This window comes from Notolepis coatsorum (assembly GCF_963971535.1).
Source record: "Notolepis coatsorum genome assembly, chromosome: 8".
Lineage (NCBI taxonomy): Eukaryota > Metazoa > Chordata > Actinopteri > Aulopiformes > Paralepididae > Notolepis > Notolepis coatsorum.
The window spans coordinates 99922757-99939293 of record NC_140172.1 but is presented as its reverse complement, the minus strand read 5'-3'; the positions used below and the strand labels follow the sequence as shown (position 1 = coordinate 99939293).

Below are 16537 nucleotides of genomic sequence, written 5' to 3'. Positions count from 1 at the left end.
GTTTTCTTGAAAGTTTCAGGAAAATATAAAGATTCCAACATGGACATAGGGCAAACGCTGATATCTCTGAAAACAGATCCGATTATCCTAAGACTGGTAAAATAGATTCCTTACCTCAGATCAGATGTTCTCCAAAAAGATTATTCCAATTCCTGATCGCCATTCCAAATATCGATCGCGTTTATTGATTCAGCGCTGGGTACTGGAAATATGTATTCCACGCTGTTTTCCGGCTCGGCAATCACTTCGATCTCTTCGGATGGCTTGCCGGATAAGTAAAATGAGGAAACTGGATTCCCCCCCCCCCCCCCATCAGTCTAATCCAATGGGGTGCAGTTATACAGGGAGAGACGATAGGGGGCGGTATTTTCCCAATGGAGCTCCGAGAGAGGTTGCTAGATTGATGAAATATGAATTCAAATCGCTAATAATAATAAAAACGACAAACAAACGCTATATAGCGTCGCTGGCACTCAAAGTGTTAAAAGGGGGAGACACATATACAATTGTAATTCCTCCCCTCAAATTAAAGCTGAAAGTCTGCACTTAAAGCACATATTTATTGTTTCATTTTAAATACATTGTGGGGGTATATACATTACAGAGCCAAAATGATGTTTGTGTTGAAAATTGTGTTTATGTCCAAATATTTATGGCCAGTCTGTAATATAGTTAGCCTTTACCTTGTTCAATTAGTCTTTCTTTTAACAATTCTGTGTGTGTGTGATCACAGAGCAGTGCCAAATACCTGCATAAAGAGCTGCCAGTGCGTATCGCCCATCGCATCAAGGGTTTCCGCAGTCTGCCCTTCATCATCGGCTGTAACCCCACCATTCTACAAGTGGTAAGTCCAGAACAGTCCTCCCCACCAGTCGTTCTCTGCATAGAGCCTTTACTTAATACCACAGTGCTTAAAGGGGTAGTCTGGATTTTTTTTGGAACCCTAGCCCTATTTGCTACTTACCAACGATGTCGTCGATTGGTAGAATCCCTTCTCGGCACAATCCGTGCCGTTACTCCACAGTGCAACACAAAGTTGATTTCAGCCAGCTTTAGCCAGCTTGTCCAAATGGGAGCTTGAACCCGTCGACCTTTCGTTAGTAGAGCTAGTATGAGGGACAGCATGGACTGTGCTGAGAAGGGTCTCTGGCTCTCTGCCGATCAACAGCATCGTTGGTAAGAAATGCATAGGACTAGGGGTCCAAAATTCTGAACTATCCTGTTTTAGTTGTTCAGCTGTTTACTACCAGAAAGTGAATCTGCAAGACTGCAATAGCTGAGGGAGTGGCCCATTGCCAAGTTCCTGGAATACAGGACTTCCATTGCATGTTGTGGCCTATTCAAGAAGAGTGGTTTCTCCACTTCACTTTTTCAAGATTTCCTTTCACAGAAGTCATGGCCTACGTGTTGAGTTGAGCGTTGTGACATTGACTTATTGCTCATGAATGTGACTAGTTTCTTTCTGTGAGGAGAAATGCGCTGACGTTTTGGAATAAACCCGGTAGGCAAACGGTGATACTAGGCCTGTGGTAAATCAAAACGTTGCCTTGGGTGTGTCTGTATAGGAGACAACTTGCGAGGTCAGTGGTAGTCATCCATTTGTTCAGTTGTCACTCGTCACAGAATATCGGCATCGTTTTCCTTCAGTCAATAATTGAAGTGCATTAGGGGGCACTGTGCCCACCTGACGCGAGGGGAGGGCCCGCCCACTAACCAGCATCACTCCCGTCATGTTGGATCACAACTTGTGTTGGAGCTCTACGAAAATAGCATTCCACTTTCTTTTCATTTTCACTTCTTCTCCCATCCCCCAATTTTGTTGTTATGCCATTTCCCTCCTGATCATTGCACTGCCCTACTGGTCTGGGGAGGGTGTAGACTAGGGTTGCCACGGTGGAATGTCTAATTTCCCATGACTAATAAACTCACAACAACACCTGTATTACCAGTGACACCGGACATTTTATAAAATTATGCTCAGTATCTTTAGAGCGCCTACCTTGTTTTTTAACTTATACTTAAGTCTACATCTGATTTCTATTTATTTTCAATGATTAGTATCCATTTGTTGGACAGAGTTGATGTTAGGTTCTAATTAAAACAGACGGTAATACCTTCCGTCATTTATGTTCATTGACGGACAAGCTGTAGGTACTGCTGCTCTGGAATTGAACCCGGGATTCTGGGGTGCTTAGACCTCTCCACGTCTCTCATGTACAGTATACCGTGAACACAGAAGCAATTCCCCCCCGCACCCCTCCTCCCGCTCAACAACTTTAGCCCCTCCCACCATAAGAACATTTCTAGGAGGCGGCTAGGTGGTGTAGTGGTCTAAGGCACTCGCCACCAGTGTGGAGACGCTAGGATTCGCGTGTTCGAATCCAGCTCTCCACATTGTTTTTCAGTTTGGCTGGTCGTCCGCAGTAATACACATTGGCCGTATTACGGGGAGGGAAAACTGAAGGGTGGGGATCGAACGTTGTGAACAAGCGACTCCTACAAGTCGGTTGGTGCGCCTGCGCAGTAGAATCAGGAAGTGTCGGGGGCAGCGTGAGCCTCCCACGCGTTACTCCTCGACACTGAGAGATCGAGCTGCGCAGGTGAAAAGATGCGACTGCTGTTACCTCAAGTACCGGAGGGGACTTGTGCTATGTATGACTTAGTCCACATTGCAGCCGGCTTGTGGGAGGCAAGAAACAGCGTTCGTGACAGGGGAGGGTTGAATTGGATGATACGAAATTGGGATGGGAGAAAAATATAGAAAAATGGGAGAAAAAGTGGATCAAAAAAAAAAAGAACATTTCTAGGAGAAACACTGTATGGTATATTTTGTCACCAGCAGAGAGCAGACCACCAGTAATCAAATCCATTAAGTCAGAGTCAATCAGCTTGTCATGCCATTGTGTCACATAGGACCATGTATGCTTCCATTATTTCTGCAATGTAAACAAAAGGCAAGTGAATGATCTGCTATGGAACGCTGACTCCTATGTTGATCACATTGAACTTGAGAATGCTCCTTTCCTATTGTTTCACTCAGCTTGTTTGACGTGAGTAAACATCGTCATTTAATGGCCGCTTGGTACATAAAGAAGTTTAAAAGGCTTGGTTTTATTACACACAATGAGCTCCTGTAAGTTATGCATGCTCCCTTGCTCTTTTGAAAATTGACAGTCATTTTGTATTATACAGTATTTACTTAAATACATTACTTTTGAAATATGCCATTCTTTCATGAGTTGAAGACTCATTAGGGACTACTCAAGCTTTTCAATCCCGCCTCAAAACCGTCTCGTACCCCCCATCCTTGTGTGTTTGTTATGTTTGTCTGTTGTTTGTCTCACTAAAGCGAGTTCTAGAAAAGCACTATATAAGTAGTACCATTTATTATTATTATGACCTATAATGCTTTTCATCAGTTATACTCTCCATATGTCTATCTTATCTATGACCTTGCTCTCACCCTCCTGTTCCACGTTATCACTGATTCTGCTTTGTGCCAGCCACAGCAACTACTACGTTGTGATTATTGTATTCTAAATGAATGCACGTTTCTTTATGCTGCTGATGTTTAAATCTTTAAAGGAATTCCACTCGTCTATGCTGTAACACAATAGGGATGCCACAATCAAATCTAGGCACAGCGTATACGAGGAGCACCCTCTTTCTATTCGCTCCTCCTTTCCCGCCTCCTGTAACCCAGTCACCTCCGGCTGAGACACCAGTCTCTGTGTGAACTTTCACCTAGATTCCTCCTCTCTCGCGGTGCCGCGGCTCCTCTCCTTCATAGAATAGAATAGAATAGAATAGAATAGAAATACTTTATTTATCCAGAGGGAAATTTGGCACTACAAATCTCCCGCTCACAGTGAACAGTAAACATTTAGGTAGACAATAACAAAAGTCATGAATAAAAATAAGCCTAAGAATAAAATACGGTCCGGGATATACATTTCCTATGTTACATTCTAATGTAAAATATACAGTAAAAATATACAGTAAGTGTAAATTTTTACTATGATGGTTTAAAAGTCCAGGAAGATAGTACTGTCACCCTGTGCTTAGTGAGGCACAGTGATGCATTATAAAGTCTGATGGCTGTTTGGAATGAAGGACTTCCTGTGCCTCCTCCTGTGTTCATGTTCATTTCATCGCCTACTTGACCCTCCTGAACACAAAACGAGTCGTAAAAAACAAATCGAGCTCTGGGAGCTTCTTCTCTCTTCACAGAGTTGTGTTATGGGACTGAATAACAAGTCATTAGTGATGGATTTCCAGTTTGGTGCAGCAGCAGCAGCTTAACCAATCCCCCTGTCGACGTAGTCCGACTCCCACGTCAACAAGCTTTACCCAATGATCCGTGAGGGAATGATTTAGGCTGACACCACTTTGGCATAGTAGTCCATACAATCAAACTTCTATTTTTGTATGCTATTATTTATTTAGCCGATTCCATGTGTAAAACAATTTTTTTCAAAATGAGTCAATTACATCAATCAATTCATCATTAAATGACGGAAGTCCTCTGACTACTAACGTTAGTTGATTATTAAGAATTTATAATTCATTGAATAGACGGATCAGGATTCCTGTTGTTTTTCTACCTCTGGAATATGAAGAATTCACCCGTGGTTAGTCTTCCTGGTATGGAGCTGGATGTCAAGTCACATGTCGGTGGCTATGCATCTTGGGGCCCCTGTTGGGAGGAGTTTGGGGACCTTGAGGTGAGAGTTCCTCGAAGGTGGGTAGCGTATGGGTGGAATTCTAAGGACAACGTCTTGTTTTTCTTCTTCTTCCAGCATGAGCTGTACATCCGGGCCTACCATGTGTTGAGTGACTTCCCCCTGGTGAGTGATCAGACACACAGACAGACACACACACACACAAACAGACAGACACACAGACGCAAGGTTTAAGCCAAGTTCAAGTTCACGACCCCGTAGCGAACTAGTTTATTTATAGCCATATGTGTGTAATTTTAGGAGTTGTTAAACTGAATGGCATGTGGCGGCCCTGAGGTGAACTGATGTTTTGCTAACTCATGTTTACTGAAGTGTTGTATGGATTCACCAAAGCGTACTCATATAAAACATGATAAAAAAATAAATCTATTGTATTTTTTTTGTATCTGCCATGATGATAATCGATGTTGAAAATCACTATTTTGGGGGCTTCGTTTTCTTAGTTTTTCTTGTTTCGTTTTTTATGAATGGCAAATTTTGGTTACTCACTCAGTCACGGATGATCTGGCAGGGACCGATCTGGCAGGGACGTTTAGTCGGACGCACGGTAGCAGACTTTCTCCTGCTCTGGCACAGCGCTAACATAGTGTGGAGAGCAGTCAGGCTAAGCGATGCCTTGTGCTGCACCCGCCTAAATCATCTTCGAACGCAATTGATATTAACAACACAAAAGCTGCCCCCCCCCCCAGATGCTAAACGGCACTCTGGTGCACACATTGGGACTGTGCATGGATCATGTGTTGCCAGAGGCGGCTTCATTGCGCTAGCTTTTATTGTGAGTTGTTAAGTTAACAACTATGGTTTTGAACCAACTGAATGGTTTTGAGTTTGTTTTGTTTGTTCTTTTACCAGAACACTCCATAAATGTGCCTACATCAGCACAAGAAATGTAAAGAATCAGTTCTTATCGGACATCATCATATGATCATTAAAATTAACTTTCAGAAAACCTGTCTACTAGGCCTGTCCCCGACTAAGGATTTGGATAGTCGACTTTGATTGGCCGAAATGAGCCGATAGTCGACTATTAATGTCTGTGCTTAATGTCTGAAGGAGTCAACGTAAGGCTTCTTGTCCTCTGCAAAAGCATGCAATTGGTCCACTGATACATCTTGATATTTGTCTAGTCTAGTGTGTTCCTTAGATGGGTGAAATCCTCTTTCAGTGCCTCTGTGCCTGTTTTCTTAGGCAGTTAGCCTCTGGTATGCGTGCCATTAGCGTTAGCCACGCTTCTAGGCCTCTTTTCTTTTGGAAAGAATGATAAAAAAAAACTAAGAGGTTGGCAGTCGACTACGGCTCCTTTCGATCGATTATTCGACTAATAGGGGTCAGCCCTACTGTCTACCACACAGCTTTCATTTACCCACCGCATTGATATTTTTGAGCGGGAAGAATGAAGCTTTGATTATTTCATGATAATTACTATTGAACCTCAAAGCCCCAAAGATGGTAATCAGGACAGCCCCAAAAAAAGAAAAAGGAATTTAGGGCGATATCTACTGTATTTGCTGTGGGTTGACGTTTTAGCCTGGCCTGGTGTCTGCTCTGCTGTAGATTTGATTGGGTTGATATCTTTTCACAGATCAAGGACCAGGAGGTGGATGCTCGTTTCAGTAAACTGGTTCAGCAGCTTCTGGATGATCACAAGGACGTGGTCACAATGCTGGCTGAGGGCTTCAGGGAGTGTCGCAAACACATCCAGGTAAAGGCTGATGCTGCATTCGTGCTTCTTTTAGTATGATTCACTACAAGACAAATGTCCCCATTAGGGATAAAGTTGGAATAATCATTTAGTGGTTTGAGTATACACGGTTCTCATGCCATTGAGGCAGCTCTCGAGATACGGAACACATTGGTAGAGAAAAGAGGGAAGGAAGGACGTTTTATATGTCAGATTATCGTGTGTTCTCCTCACAACAGAATGAAAGGATAAGAAATCACTCAATTTTTCCCATTTTTAAAGGACTATTAGCTGATTTGTTACCAAGCAGTTGACCGGTTTTGTTCGGTTTTAAGGATAAGACGTTACCAAACCAAATGCTTTGACTAGATAAGTCGTGAAATAATATATATTTTTTAGTCAGTTTTAGATGTGGTCCAGATGCTGAATTAACTTCCCAGAGATAAAATACTTTTCCACAAAACAAATACCAGAGGCTGTGTATGTATATATGTATATATTAATATATATATATATATAGAGAGAGAGAGGCCTTCGGACCACAGCAATGGACGGAGAGAACCCGTGGGACCACTTGGCTACTAGGGCTGTCAATTGAATACCATTTAACTATTTAATAGGCTGAAATTAGGCAAATTCGATTTTAATATTAAGGACAGCATTTACATATTATTATTACCACATCAAAGCGGGTGCAAAATGCTTACAATTAACACATTTTCTGTGTGTTGTATTTGCTATTATGAGTTCTACCCATGGGAAACGTATCATTAGGCACTGGGCTGTGCTTTGTAACAACCATATTGGCTTCCATTACAGGCAAATCTTTCCCAAATCACAAAAGTTTCACTTCACCTCGGATCAATAATGTCTATTTTGTTTTATTTACCTTCAATTGGCTGTTTAGTAGTCAAAAGTGCATATGTTGGGGGCGGCCGGGTAGCGCAGCGGACTATGCGTCTGTCTACCACCGCAGAGACAGTGGGATCGAATCCGGCTGCCGCGGTACCTCCAGCTTGGTCGGTCGCCTATACTGACACAATTGGCAGTGTCAGCGGGTGGAAAGCCGGTGGGGTGGGTCCTGGTCGTTGTAAACAGCGACTCCTACAGGTCGGTCAGGGCGCATGCATAGCGAGGGAGGGAACTGGGGATGGTAGTGTGATCCTCCCACGCGTTACACTTCACCAGTGAGAGTCCTCGCTGTCAGGTGAAAAGAGGCTGCTGGCTGTCTCCACATGTATCGGAGGAAGCATGTGATAGAATTCAGGGCTCCCTAGAATGCGTGCAACGAACAGGAAGGGGAGGGGGGAATTGGCATAACGACTCAATTGGGACGGGAGAAGAAATACAGCAAAATAGGAGGAGAAAAAGTAGATAAAAGAAAAAAAGATAAAAAGCACATACGTTTTGTTTTCTTTCCAAACTCATTTTGACAGCCCTATTGGCTGCTAAAACTGGACTGTACCGACTTCGGGTTTTGAGATGGGTTGATAGGAGACCATTGAAAGAGCTCCCGGTCAAATAATATCGAGAAAGGGAAGTAAAACCGTCTAAAACAAAATAAAAGGTGACAATTCAAAGATATAAGAGAAAAGGAAAGATGTCCACGAGAAAAAGTGAGAGAAATAAGACCCCAGAAGACGTACAAACACCGGAGGAAAGATCTAGACACGAGGAAATGACGGAAGAAATTGCTCAGGCGAGCGTGACGCAGGTAGGCAGGGACGGAGACCCCGTGGAGCCCGCCTGGGTAGCGAGGATACAAGCGACCATACTGGCTGGCCAGGAGCTACAAGCTAAGGCTAACCAGGCTAAGCTAAGGCTAACCACTAGCTAGTGTGCAAGCTAACGCAAAAGCTATCCAAGCTATGCGGGATAGCATACAAGCAAGCGCACAGGTACCATTTATATCCATGTAATTTTTTCTTATTGTGTTGTTAGTTTTAATTTCATAAATTTATGCGGGGATGTCGGTGACATGGGAGGTACAGTGGGGTCGGGGGGAGGGGCCATCGTTCCGGCGGTTCGACCTGGGGGAGGGGGGGCCTTGCGTGTTGTGGGATTGGTGTGGGGGGGGCGGGGTTTCCTGGGGTCCTCGGCCGTCGTGGCCGGGCGGTCTGGTCTCCGGGCCGGGGGGGCACCGGGCTTGGGGTCGGGGGGCCATTGAGCCGTGGTGCTTGGGCCTTCTGCGGACCTGGGCTTGGGGTTCTTGTGGACCGGGGGCCTGGCGGTCGGGCGGGGGCGGGTGGGGGCTCTGGGTGCTCGGCTCCGTGCATGGTGGACCAGGATATGGGGGTGTTCTATCTCTCGGGGAGGAGGGCGTGAGGGAGGGGTTTCTCTCAGGGGGATCTGAGAGGCTGGGCCAAGGGACCCATATCTGTATGTTGTTATGTTATGGATGTCACTGTAAATGTTGTGTTGTATGTCTATAAATGTTAAATAAAAATGTAAAAAAACTGGACTGTATCAGAACTAAGCGCTTTGTTTCCTGTCCTTTCAGGATGAGGCTGTGATCCGCAACTTCCTGGACACTACCCTGTGCTCTCGTCTAGGGATTCGCATGTTGGCCACACACCACCTAGCCCTTCATGAAGACAATGTACGTAACTCTAACCCTAAAGAACTCTAACTCTAACCTGTTCGTTCTGCCACGTGTGGAAACTGACTGTTAGGATTGTGTTGTTCTGGTAAACATGGGTACCTTCTTTTGTTACAAAGCGGTTTCTAATGTGTTCAAGGCAAGGGTGGACAAAGTGCACAAATGTCTTTCTTAAAGGGATAGATTTTTTTTGGAACCCTAGCCCTATTCCCTAATTCCCAATGGTGTTGTTGATCGGTAGAGTCCTCTCTCCGCACAGTCCATGCTGCTCCTCACACTTGTTCCGGCTAGTTGGCCACAAACTAATGCAAAGTTATTTGGGTCAAGCTCCTGTCTGCACAAGAGGACAGAGGACAACTGATTCTACTCCAAAGTTCACACAAAGTAGATTTCAGCCAGCTTGTACAGATAGGAGCTCGACCCCATTGACTTTGCATTAGTTTGTGGCCAACTAGCCAGAGCTAGTATGAGGAACAGCGTGGATTGTGTGGATTGAGAAAGGACTCTACTGAGCTGACGGCGAAGCAAAAGATAGGAGGGAACAACTAATATAATCCATATGTAGCACCAGTTAGTTTACTTCCTCGTTGGGCAGATATGTTTTTACAGTGAAACGTTGGCCAACTCTCCACATAGGAGTGTGGTGGTCATCGTTCCAGATCTTACTTGGATGAGTTGAACCACCACCAACATATGAATCAAACAAAGCCCCTGTTTTTGAATGTGGTTATTGCACTCTGCCCCACTGGCTGCTTTGTGGCTATCTATAGCCCATTGTAAAAGCAGTGCTGTGTGAAATTCACCTCATTTCTTTCTTTCGTTTTTTTCCGGCATGACTCAGTTAAGGGGGGGGGGGGGGCGTGGGGGGAGACTATATTTAACCAGACTGGTCACTTCGGTGTCACTACGTTAATGAGGCGTATTTTGGATGGTCTGACTCAGGCATATGGTTTAAAGAGTCCCGTATGACTTGAGTGTTGGCCAGGTCATTTTGACCCTGGTTTCCCTGCTGGTACCTAACCTACCTAAAATATATTATAATAATAATAAGTGTTTTTGCACACCTGCTTCCTCTGGACATGTGAGTACTGCGTAGGTGAGGAACAGTTGTCACATTAAAAGAGACTTGTCTTTTTTGTCAATAGTCACTTTTATTCTAAATACAATGATGACAATGAATGTCATCCGACCTTCATCTGATACCTGATACCTATTCTCTTTTCACATAACAGAGCAGTAAAATCACTCTGGGATTAGATTAGATAACAAGTACAGTACAATGAAAAGAAGTTTGGCATCCAACCAGAGTGCAAATGTAACATTAAAGTGCAATAGTAATATACAATGTACAGGTGATTCAACTGGGTACAAAATATACAAATTAGTACTACTGAGTGTAGTGCTAATCAGATGTACACGTACAGAGTTAATATGTATAGTGATATAAGTATAAAGATGATATGGTAGTAGTCATACTGGCCGGCAGTGTAACTAGTAAGGGATATGTACATATATAGATATAGTATCTACAGATATGTAAAAGGGTTATATGCAGGTATGTACAGACAGGTGGATAGATAGCTATATATACAGTAAGAATATATTGAAATTCTTTTATTGGAATAACCACATTGAGATACAGTATCTCGTTTTCGAGAGGGTCCCACATTTTGTGCAATGTAATTCAGAATCAGAACACATGGCACACAACAACAACAAAAAAATAAAATAAAATAAATAAGAATAAATATATATATATACATATACAGCATTATTGTACATGCTATCATACAGAGTTATATGGGTTATATGCAGGTGCATAAGTAGGTATATAGGATATGTAGGTATATTCAAATGGATATGTATATATATATATGCTGTAAATATATAATGTATATACAGCACTGTTGTACATGCTATCATACAGAGTATATGGGTACCCCCCCCCCCCCCCCCCCCCCCTTACCTCAAATGAGTTTAAATGAAACGCAATAGAGGAGGCAACTCATTCAATGCCTCAAATGAATACTAATAATACTACTAATATTAATCCTACTACTACTACTACTACTACCACCACTAATAATAATGATGATAATACTAATAATAATAGCCTCGGGTAATTTTGCTCTGAAAAGCATAGTGCTGTCAATTGGCATCAGAGTCTTTGGCTAGACGATGTGCATCATTGCCATTGAAGCCTGACGGAGGGAGTTATGTAGCCATTAAGCCAAGGCTACAGCCTACACAGGTTCCTAGAGAGAAATGCAGGCCAATCCACTTGAGTACTACTCCCTACTACTGCCTTTTTAGGAACTGTGTTGACCATTAATGAGATTAACTGGCAATAGCGGTTACTCCCGCAACCAGTCTCTGACAGTTGGAAATGTCCCAAGTTAAGCTGCTCTCTGCTGTTTCAAACTGTGTCATTGGCTCTTACTCTAATCAGTTCAGTTTGTCAGGGCATGATGGGGTACGTTAGCCCAGTTGGGGTTCAATTTAATTGAAAACGGTCAGTCAGTTGTGATGGCTGGGATTACTTCAAGTAGAATGTCCTTTAGTTATCTTAAAGGGAAAAACCACCCTAAAGCAGAATTTGTATTGTGGTTTTCCAATGATCTTGGGACAGTTACGTCAATATCTATAAGTATAAACACAGACAACTGTCTCCCTCTAGTATCGATACTTTTTAGAATAATAGGTAGCCTGATGTATTTTCTATGGTGTGTGTGTGTGTGTACACGTATACATGTAGCTCAGCGGCGGGAACAGAATAATTCTTTATTTTTGAAAATGTACGTTTCGACAGCGTCAAAATATGATTTATTATGAATTATATTCTATTAATACAAATAATTTAATAAAGACTTTTCCATGTTCTGTCATCTAATATTATACTCCATTATGTCTTGATGTTTTAGGTTTTTGCTGTGGTATCATTTTAGAACCGGTATCGTGATACTTAGGCTGGTATTGGTATCAAAGTAAAAATTCTGGTATTGTGACAACACTACACTAGATCAGGGGTTCCCAAAGTGGGGGTTGCGAGCCGCCGTGGGGGGGTCGCCAGATGATAAAAAAATAAAATAAAAAAAAAAAGATTTCCAAAGATTTTTATTCTTTTTTTTTTTAATGCAGTCAGGCCACTGAACTTAGAAGCAGGCCAGGCCAATAGTTAGATAACCTAGGTGGGGAAAAACCAGGAGATCACTGCAACCCACACAAGTTGGAGAACTCTCTCTCTCTATCTCTCTCTTGCTCACACACACACAAAGGGAGCCGCGTGTGATTGGTGGAGGCGGGACCCTTACAAAAAACAAAAAATCCATCAAAATCAGTGTTGTTGCTAATCATACATATGCTAGCCTGTTTTTTAACAATAATTTGTGATGTCATCACAAACACTGGCATTTAAATAAAAAAAACAAATAAAAAAATGCCTACACCAGAATGCAGGAAATGAAGTCTTTGTAACAAAATGTCCTGGTGGGGACCCCGGCTTAAAAAGTGGCCTATATTTTGCACTATATTTCCTGGCCTGAATGATTTCCTCAGTCCGGCCCTGGTTAAAAGCCTCCAATGCTTATTAGTGTGTGTGTGTGCGTTTGAACGTGTGCATGTTTCAACCATACATTTTCATTTATAAAAAAAAAAAAGTATATATATATTTTTTAAACTTTTTTTTTTTTTTACCTCTTATAATAGTGGGGGTCGCGGCTCTCTGACACTGTTATTTCGGGGGTCGCGGCCTGAAAAGTTTGGGAACCCCTGCACTAGATAACATGATGGGTACCATAACATGTCAATTCCATCTTAGGGTGGATTTAAATGCTCTGTAATGTTCCACTGTTTGACTCCCTCAGTTCTACTGTGTTCAACATGTTCCACATGTTGTCTGTGTTCCACATGTTATCATGTTGTCTGTGTTCCACATGTTATCATGTTGTTAGCCCCTTACGTGACTGCGATCTGCAAGCCAGTAGCTTTTGGTATCCGCAGTCACTCTCAGCTATGTACCTACCAGGCTAGTTTGGACCACCAAGCGCTGCTTCTGAGCTGGGGGTGGGTCAAAATATATCAGATATGAATTTCAAAAGGTACCCAGCGTACAATATGGGTTTCACACAGCGAGGCGCTGGGGTCTGAAAGCTCGGAGTTGCTAATAAACAGTTTAAATCATTGTTACAAAACGAGTGGTACTTACAGAGCGAGCCGTGTATTTCCGCCATTGGTGTCACAGCGCATGCGCACCAGGCAGCCAAATAGCCTGGTGCGCATGCACTGTGACACCAACGGCGGAAATACACGGCTCGCTCTGTAAGTACCACTCGTTTTGTAACGATGATTTAAACTGTTCATATCTGATATATTTTGATCCAGCTCAGAAGCAGCGCTTGGTGGTCCAAACTAGCCTGGTAGGTACATAGCTGAGAGTGACTGCGGATACCAAAAGCCCCTGGCTTGCAGATCGCAGTCACGTAAGGGGCTATCATGTTGTCTGTGTTCAACATGTTATCAGCCATCTTTGGTCTGGGTCACACTTAACTGACAGTTATATACTCGTACTGGCAATCGCGTCCCGCTCTTCGCCATATTGAGATATACCTCATCTCCAGTACCTATTGTTAGATGTTCCGATAATCCCAGTGAGTGATGGATAGACGATAGTGTCCTGCGTTGTGTACTTTTTTAATGATCCCTCTGGTGTGCTCACGGAAACATCTGATAATCCCAGGCAGAATGAACACCTCACACGATTCAGTCGACAATCATCAAGGAGAACTTTATTCAACCAGACAGGGTAGTTTTACAGGAATAAAGTGGTCTTCCTTGACATACGCAGCTTGTGATAAGGTCCAGTGATTTAAAGTTCATTTGATAAAGTCCGTTAATAAAAGTCCAATTGATCAGCTCCTCATAATCCTCTCTCTCTCTCTCTGTTATTTCTCAACTGAAGATGAATCACCCCCCCCCCCCCACCTCCTCCTGCTCCATCCTTATCTTAGGAATGCTGTTGTGACTGCTAGGCACCGGGTCGCCTAGCGACCTGCTCCAGTCTTGCCCTACTTACACTATCTGAAGAGAGGGGTCACACCTCTTCTCTGCCATGCAGAGAGTAACTGTTTTGCTCATCAACATTAATTCATATTATAATCACAGACGAATCACCACAATTCTTCAGTCCCTCCTTTTGATTCGACAGAACATATGTTCACTTGATTATACAGGATTAATTATTCCCCTAAATTATACCAGGGTTAATCAATAGATTCCCCCCCCCCCCCCCCTAGGCACCTTTCACTATCCTTACAGAGGTATCATTTCCATGGGCACCGAGGCCCCCTGTAAACGCCGTAACCGAGGCCCTGTTCCCCCCAACAAGACGCGCTGGATCAGGCAACGGACCAGACTGACAAACACCAGCACCACTGTCAGCACCAATACCATGGGCGCGGCCAACTGCATTAACATGGCTGACCATGAGCTCCCCGACAGCCACGCGAAAAAAGAGGACCCCCCAGAGCCAGAGGCCGGGGAAAATTGGGTCGCCATCTTCCGTATCAACTATCTGCTCCCTGAGGGGTTTGGAATTGTCTGGTATATAGAAACAACAGGTCGTGTTCAGGACCCGGCACAAACCTCCTGCCTTAGCATAGATCATGTCCAAACCCATCCGATTCTGCAAGGCCACCTGACGCATTTGCACCATTTCCTCATTGACCAGACCCAGAGCTGCCTGTGTTCGATTGGCTAAAGCCCCATAGGCTCCCGCCAACTTCCCCACATCCCATGTCAACAGCTCCACCCCCACCCCTGGTAACAAGAACATTAAGAGATCTTCCCCCACCCCGTGCTGTGTTACCAACCCCTCTATCGATCCTGACACCTCCTCCCTCCTATACCGATGACTGGAGTGCTGACTCGACTCGCTGGGGAGACCAACACCATGGATTCGCTCAACTGACTCCCAGGTCCGGTGCACGACCACTCCTGGGAGAACAAATGCCAGATAACAGGTGCCACTCCAGTCCTCCGGGAGGGACGTATATGCCGTCATTCCACAAACCCAGAACGCATTCTCCAAGGCGTGCAGGCCTCGGATACCTTTCGGTATACAGCGCGTGGTCTTCACACTACACAAACTCATACCCACCTCCCTAGTCCCCCCCTGCCTGGACAGACAATAAAACCCCCGTGTGTTCTGCGCTAACGACACCGGCACCTGCTCTCCCGCCCATACCACCCCTGGATCATACTTGGCGTCTACCCCCAACCCCAGGCCCTCGGCTGGCCGAAGCATGGTGGAGACCACTGCCCGTTCCAACCCGGCCTCCGCTTTCTGAGAGAGTCGTACAACCTGATCTTGCATGGTAGAGGAGTTGAACGGGACAGCCATCTGTGGCACCCCTGTATGCTGAGATAAGGGTATCTGCATACAGACATAACATTCCTTGACGTTCACTGTGTCAGCCACTTGATGTGCCCACTGGAGGGCGCTGTTGTGCAACACTGGTTCCCCCAGTGCCACCAACACCACCAATAGACTCCCAAGGAAAACCCTCATGTTAACTCCCTGTAGTTGACGTGTAGAACGACCTCACCTCTCTAAATGGAAAACCCTGTCTCGTCTCGTCCCCCCCCGTTTTGTGGAAAGACCGGATAGCTCTATGTACCTCCTCACTCTAGAGCCTAACTGCACTCTCACGGTCTGGACCTTGATTGTCACTAAAGGGTTTATCAATCAACACACACGACACTCCACATGGTCGTTGACTCTGGTTATCTTCCCGTTCGATCTTCGGATGATCCCTGGATTGTCTCTCGATCGTGCCCTCCTGTGCCCCCCCCCCCCCCGGTCGCCGCCGTCTTCCACTTGGCCCAACCCGTCCACAGTCCGTAGGTCTCCGGACTCGTCTCCTCCAATGGTCTCGGCCCCGCACGTCCACGGTCCGTAGGTCTGCCTGGACTCGTCTTCTTCAATGGTCCTGTGGACACAGAATGGAGGAACAGGGAGTCTCTTTCCGATGGGGAAAATCTGGAATTCTCCTTCCCCCCCCCCCCCCCCCCCCCCCGTCTCCGAGACCGTCTGATTGTCACATTGATCCTATATGGGTTTTAACTAATCATTTTTTTTTTTTTTAATCACCCAAACACTAATAATATAGGTTTCAAATAATCACCCAAACACTAATAATATAGGTTTCTTAACTAATCATCAAAACATTTTTTTTTTTTTTTTTTTTTAATAATAAAATTAATAAGAAAAAAAATCAGAAAATCACACCAAACAATAATCACACCAAACACACCATCATTCTACACTCCCCACTCTTTCCCCCTCCCCTCCTTTTTCTCAACACCTTTACCTGTCCTACCTCGGGGTCACCCCCGTCTTTCCCGGCGTGACACGACTGCAGCTCCCGATACCCACTCCGCGCAACTCTATCTTCGTCCCACGGTTGACCCCCAGCGCGCGCCAGTTCTTTCTGGTGACCGTGTCTTCTCCTAACCACG

The 16537-nt window shown here is 44.4% G+C and overlaps 1 protein-coding gene across 1 annotated transcript in view; it reads left to right on the top strand.

Moving 5' to 3' along the window:
* bckdk (branched chain ketoacid dehydrogenase kinase) overlaps nt 1-16537 on the top strand; it is a 64671-nt gene that overhangs the window by 8642 nt on the left and 39492 nt on the right. Inside the window, exons 3-6 of the mRNA XM_084320940.1 lie at nt 734-844; nt 4800-4847; nt 6325-6444; nt 8924-9022. Coding sequence (XP_084177066.1) covers nt 734-844; nt 4800-4847; nt 6325-6444; nt 8924-9022 — 378 coding nt within the window. The remainder of the gene's footprint in view (nt 1-733; nt 845-4799; nt 4848-6324; nt 6445-8923; nt 9023-16537) is intronic.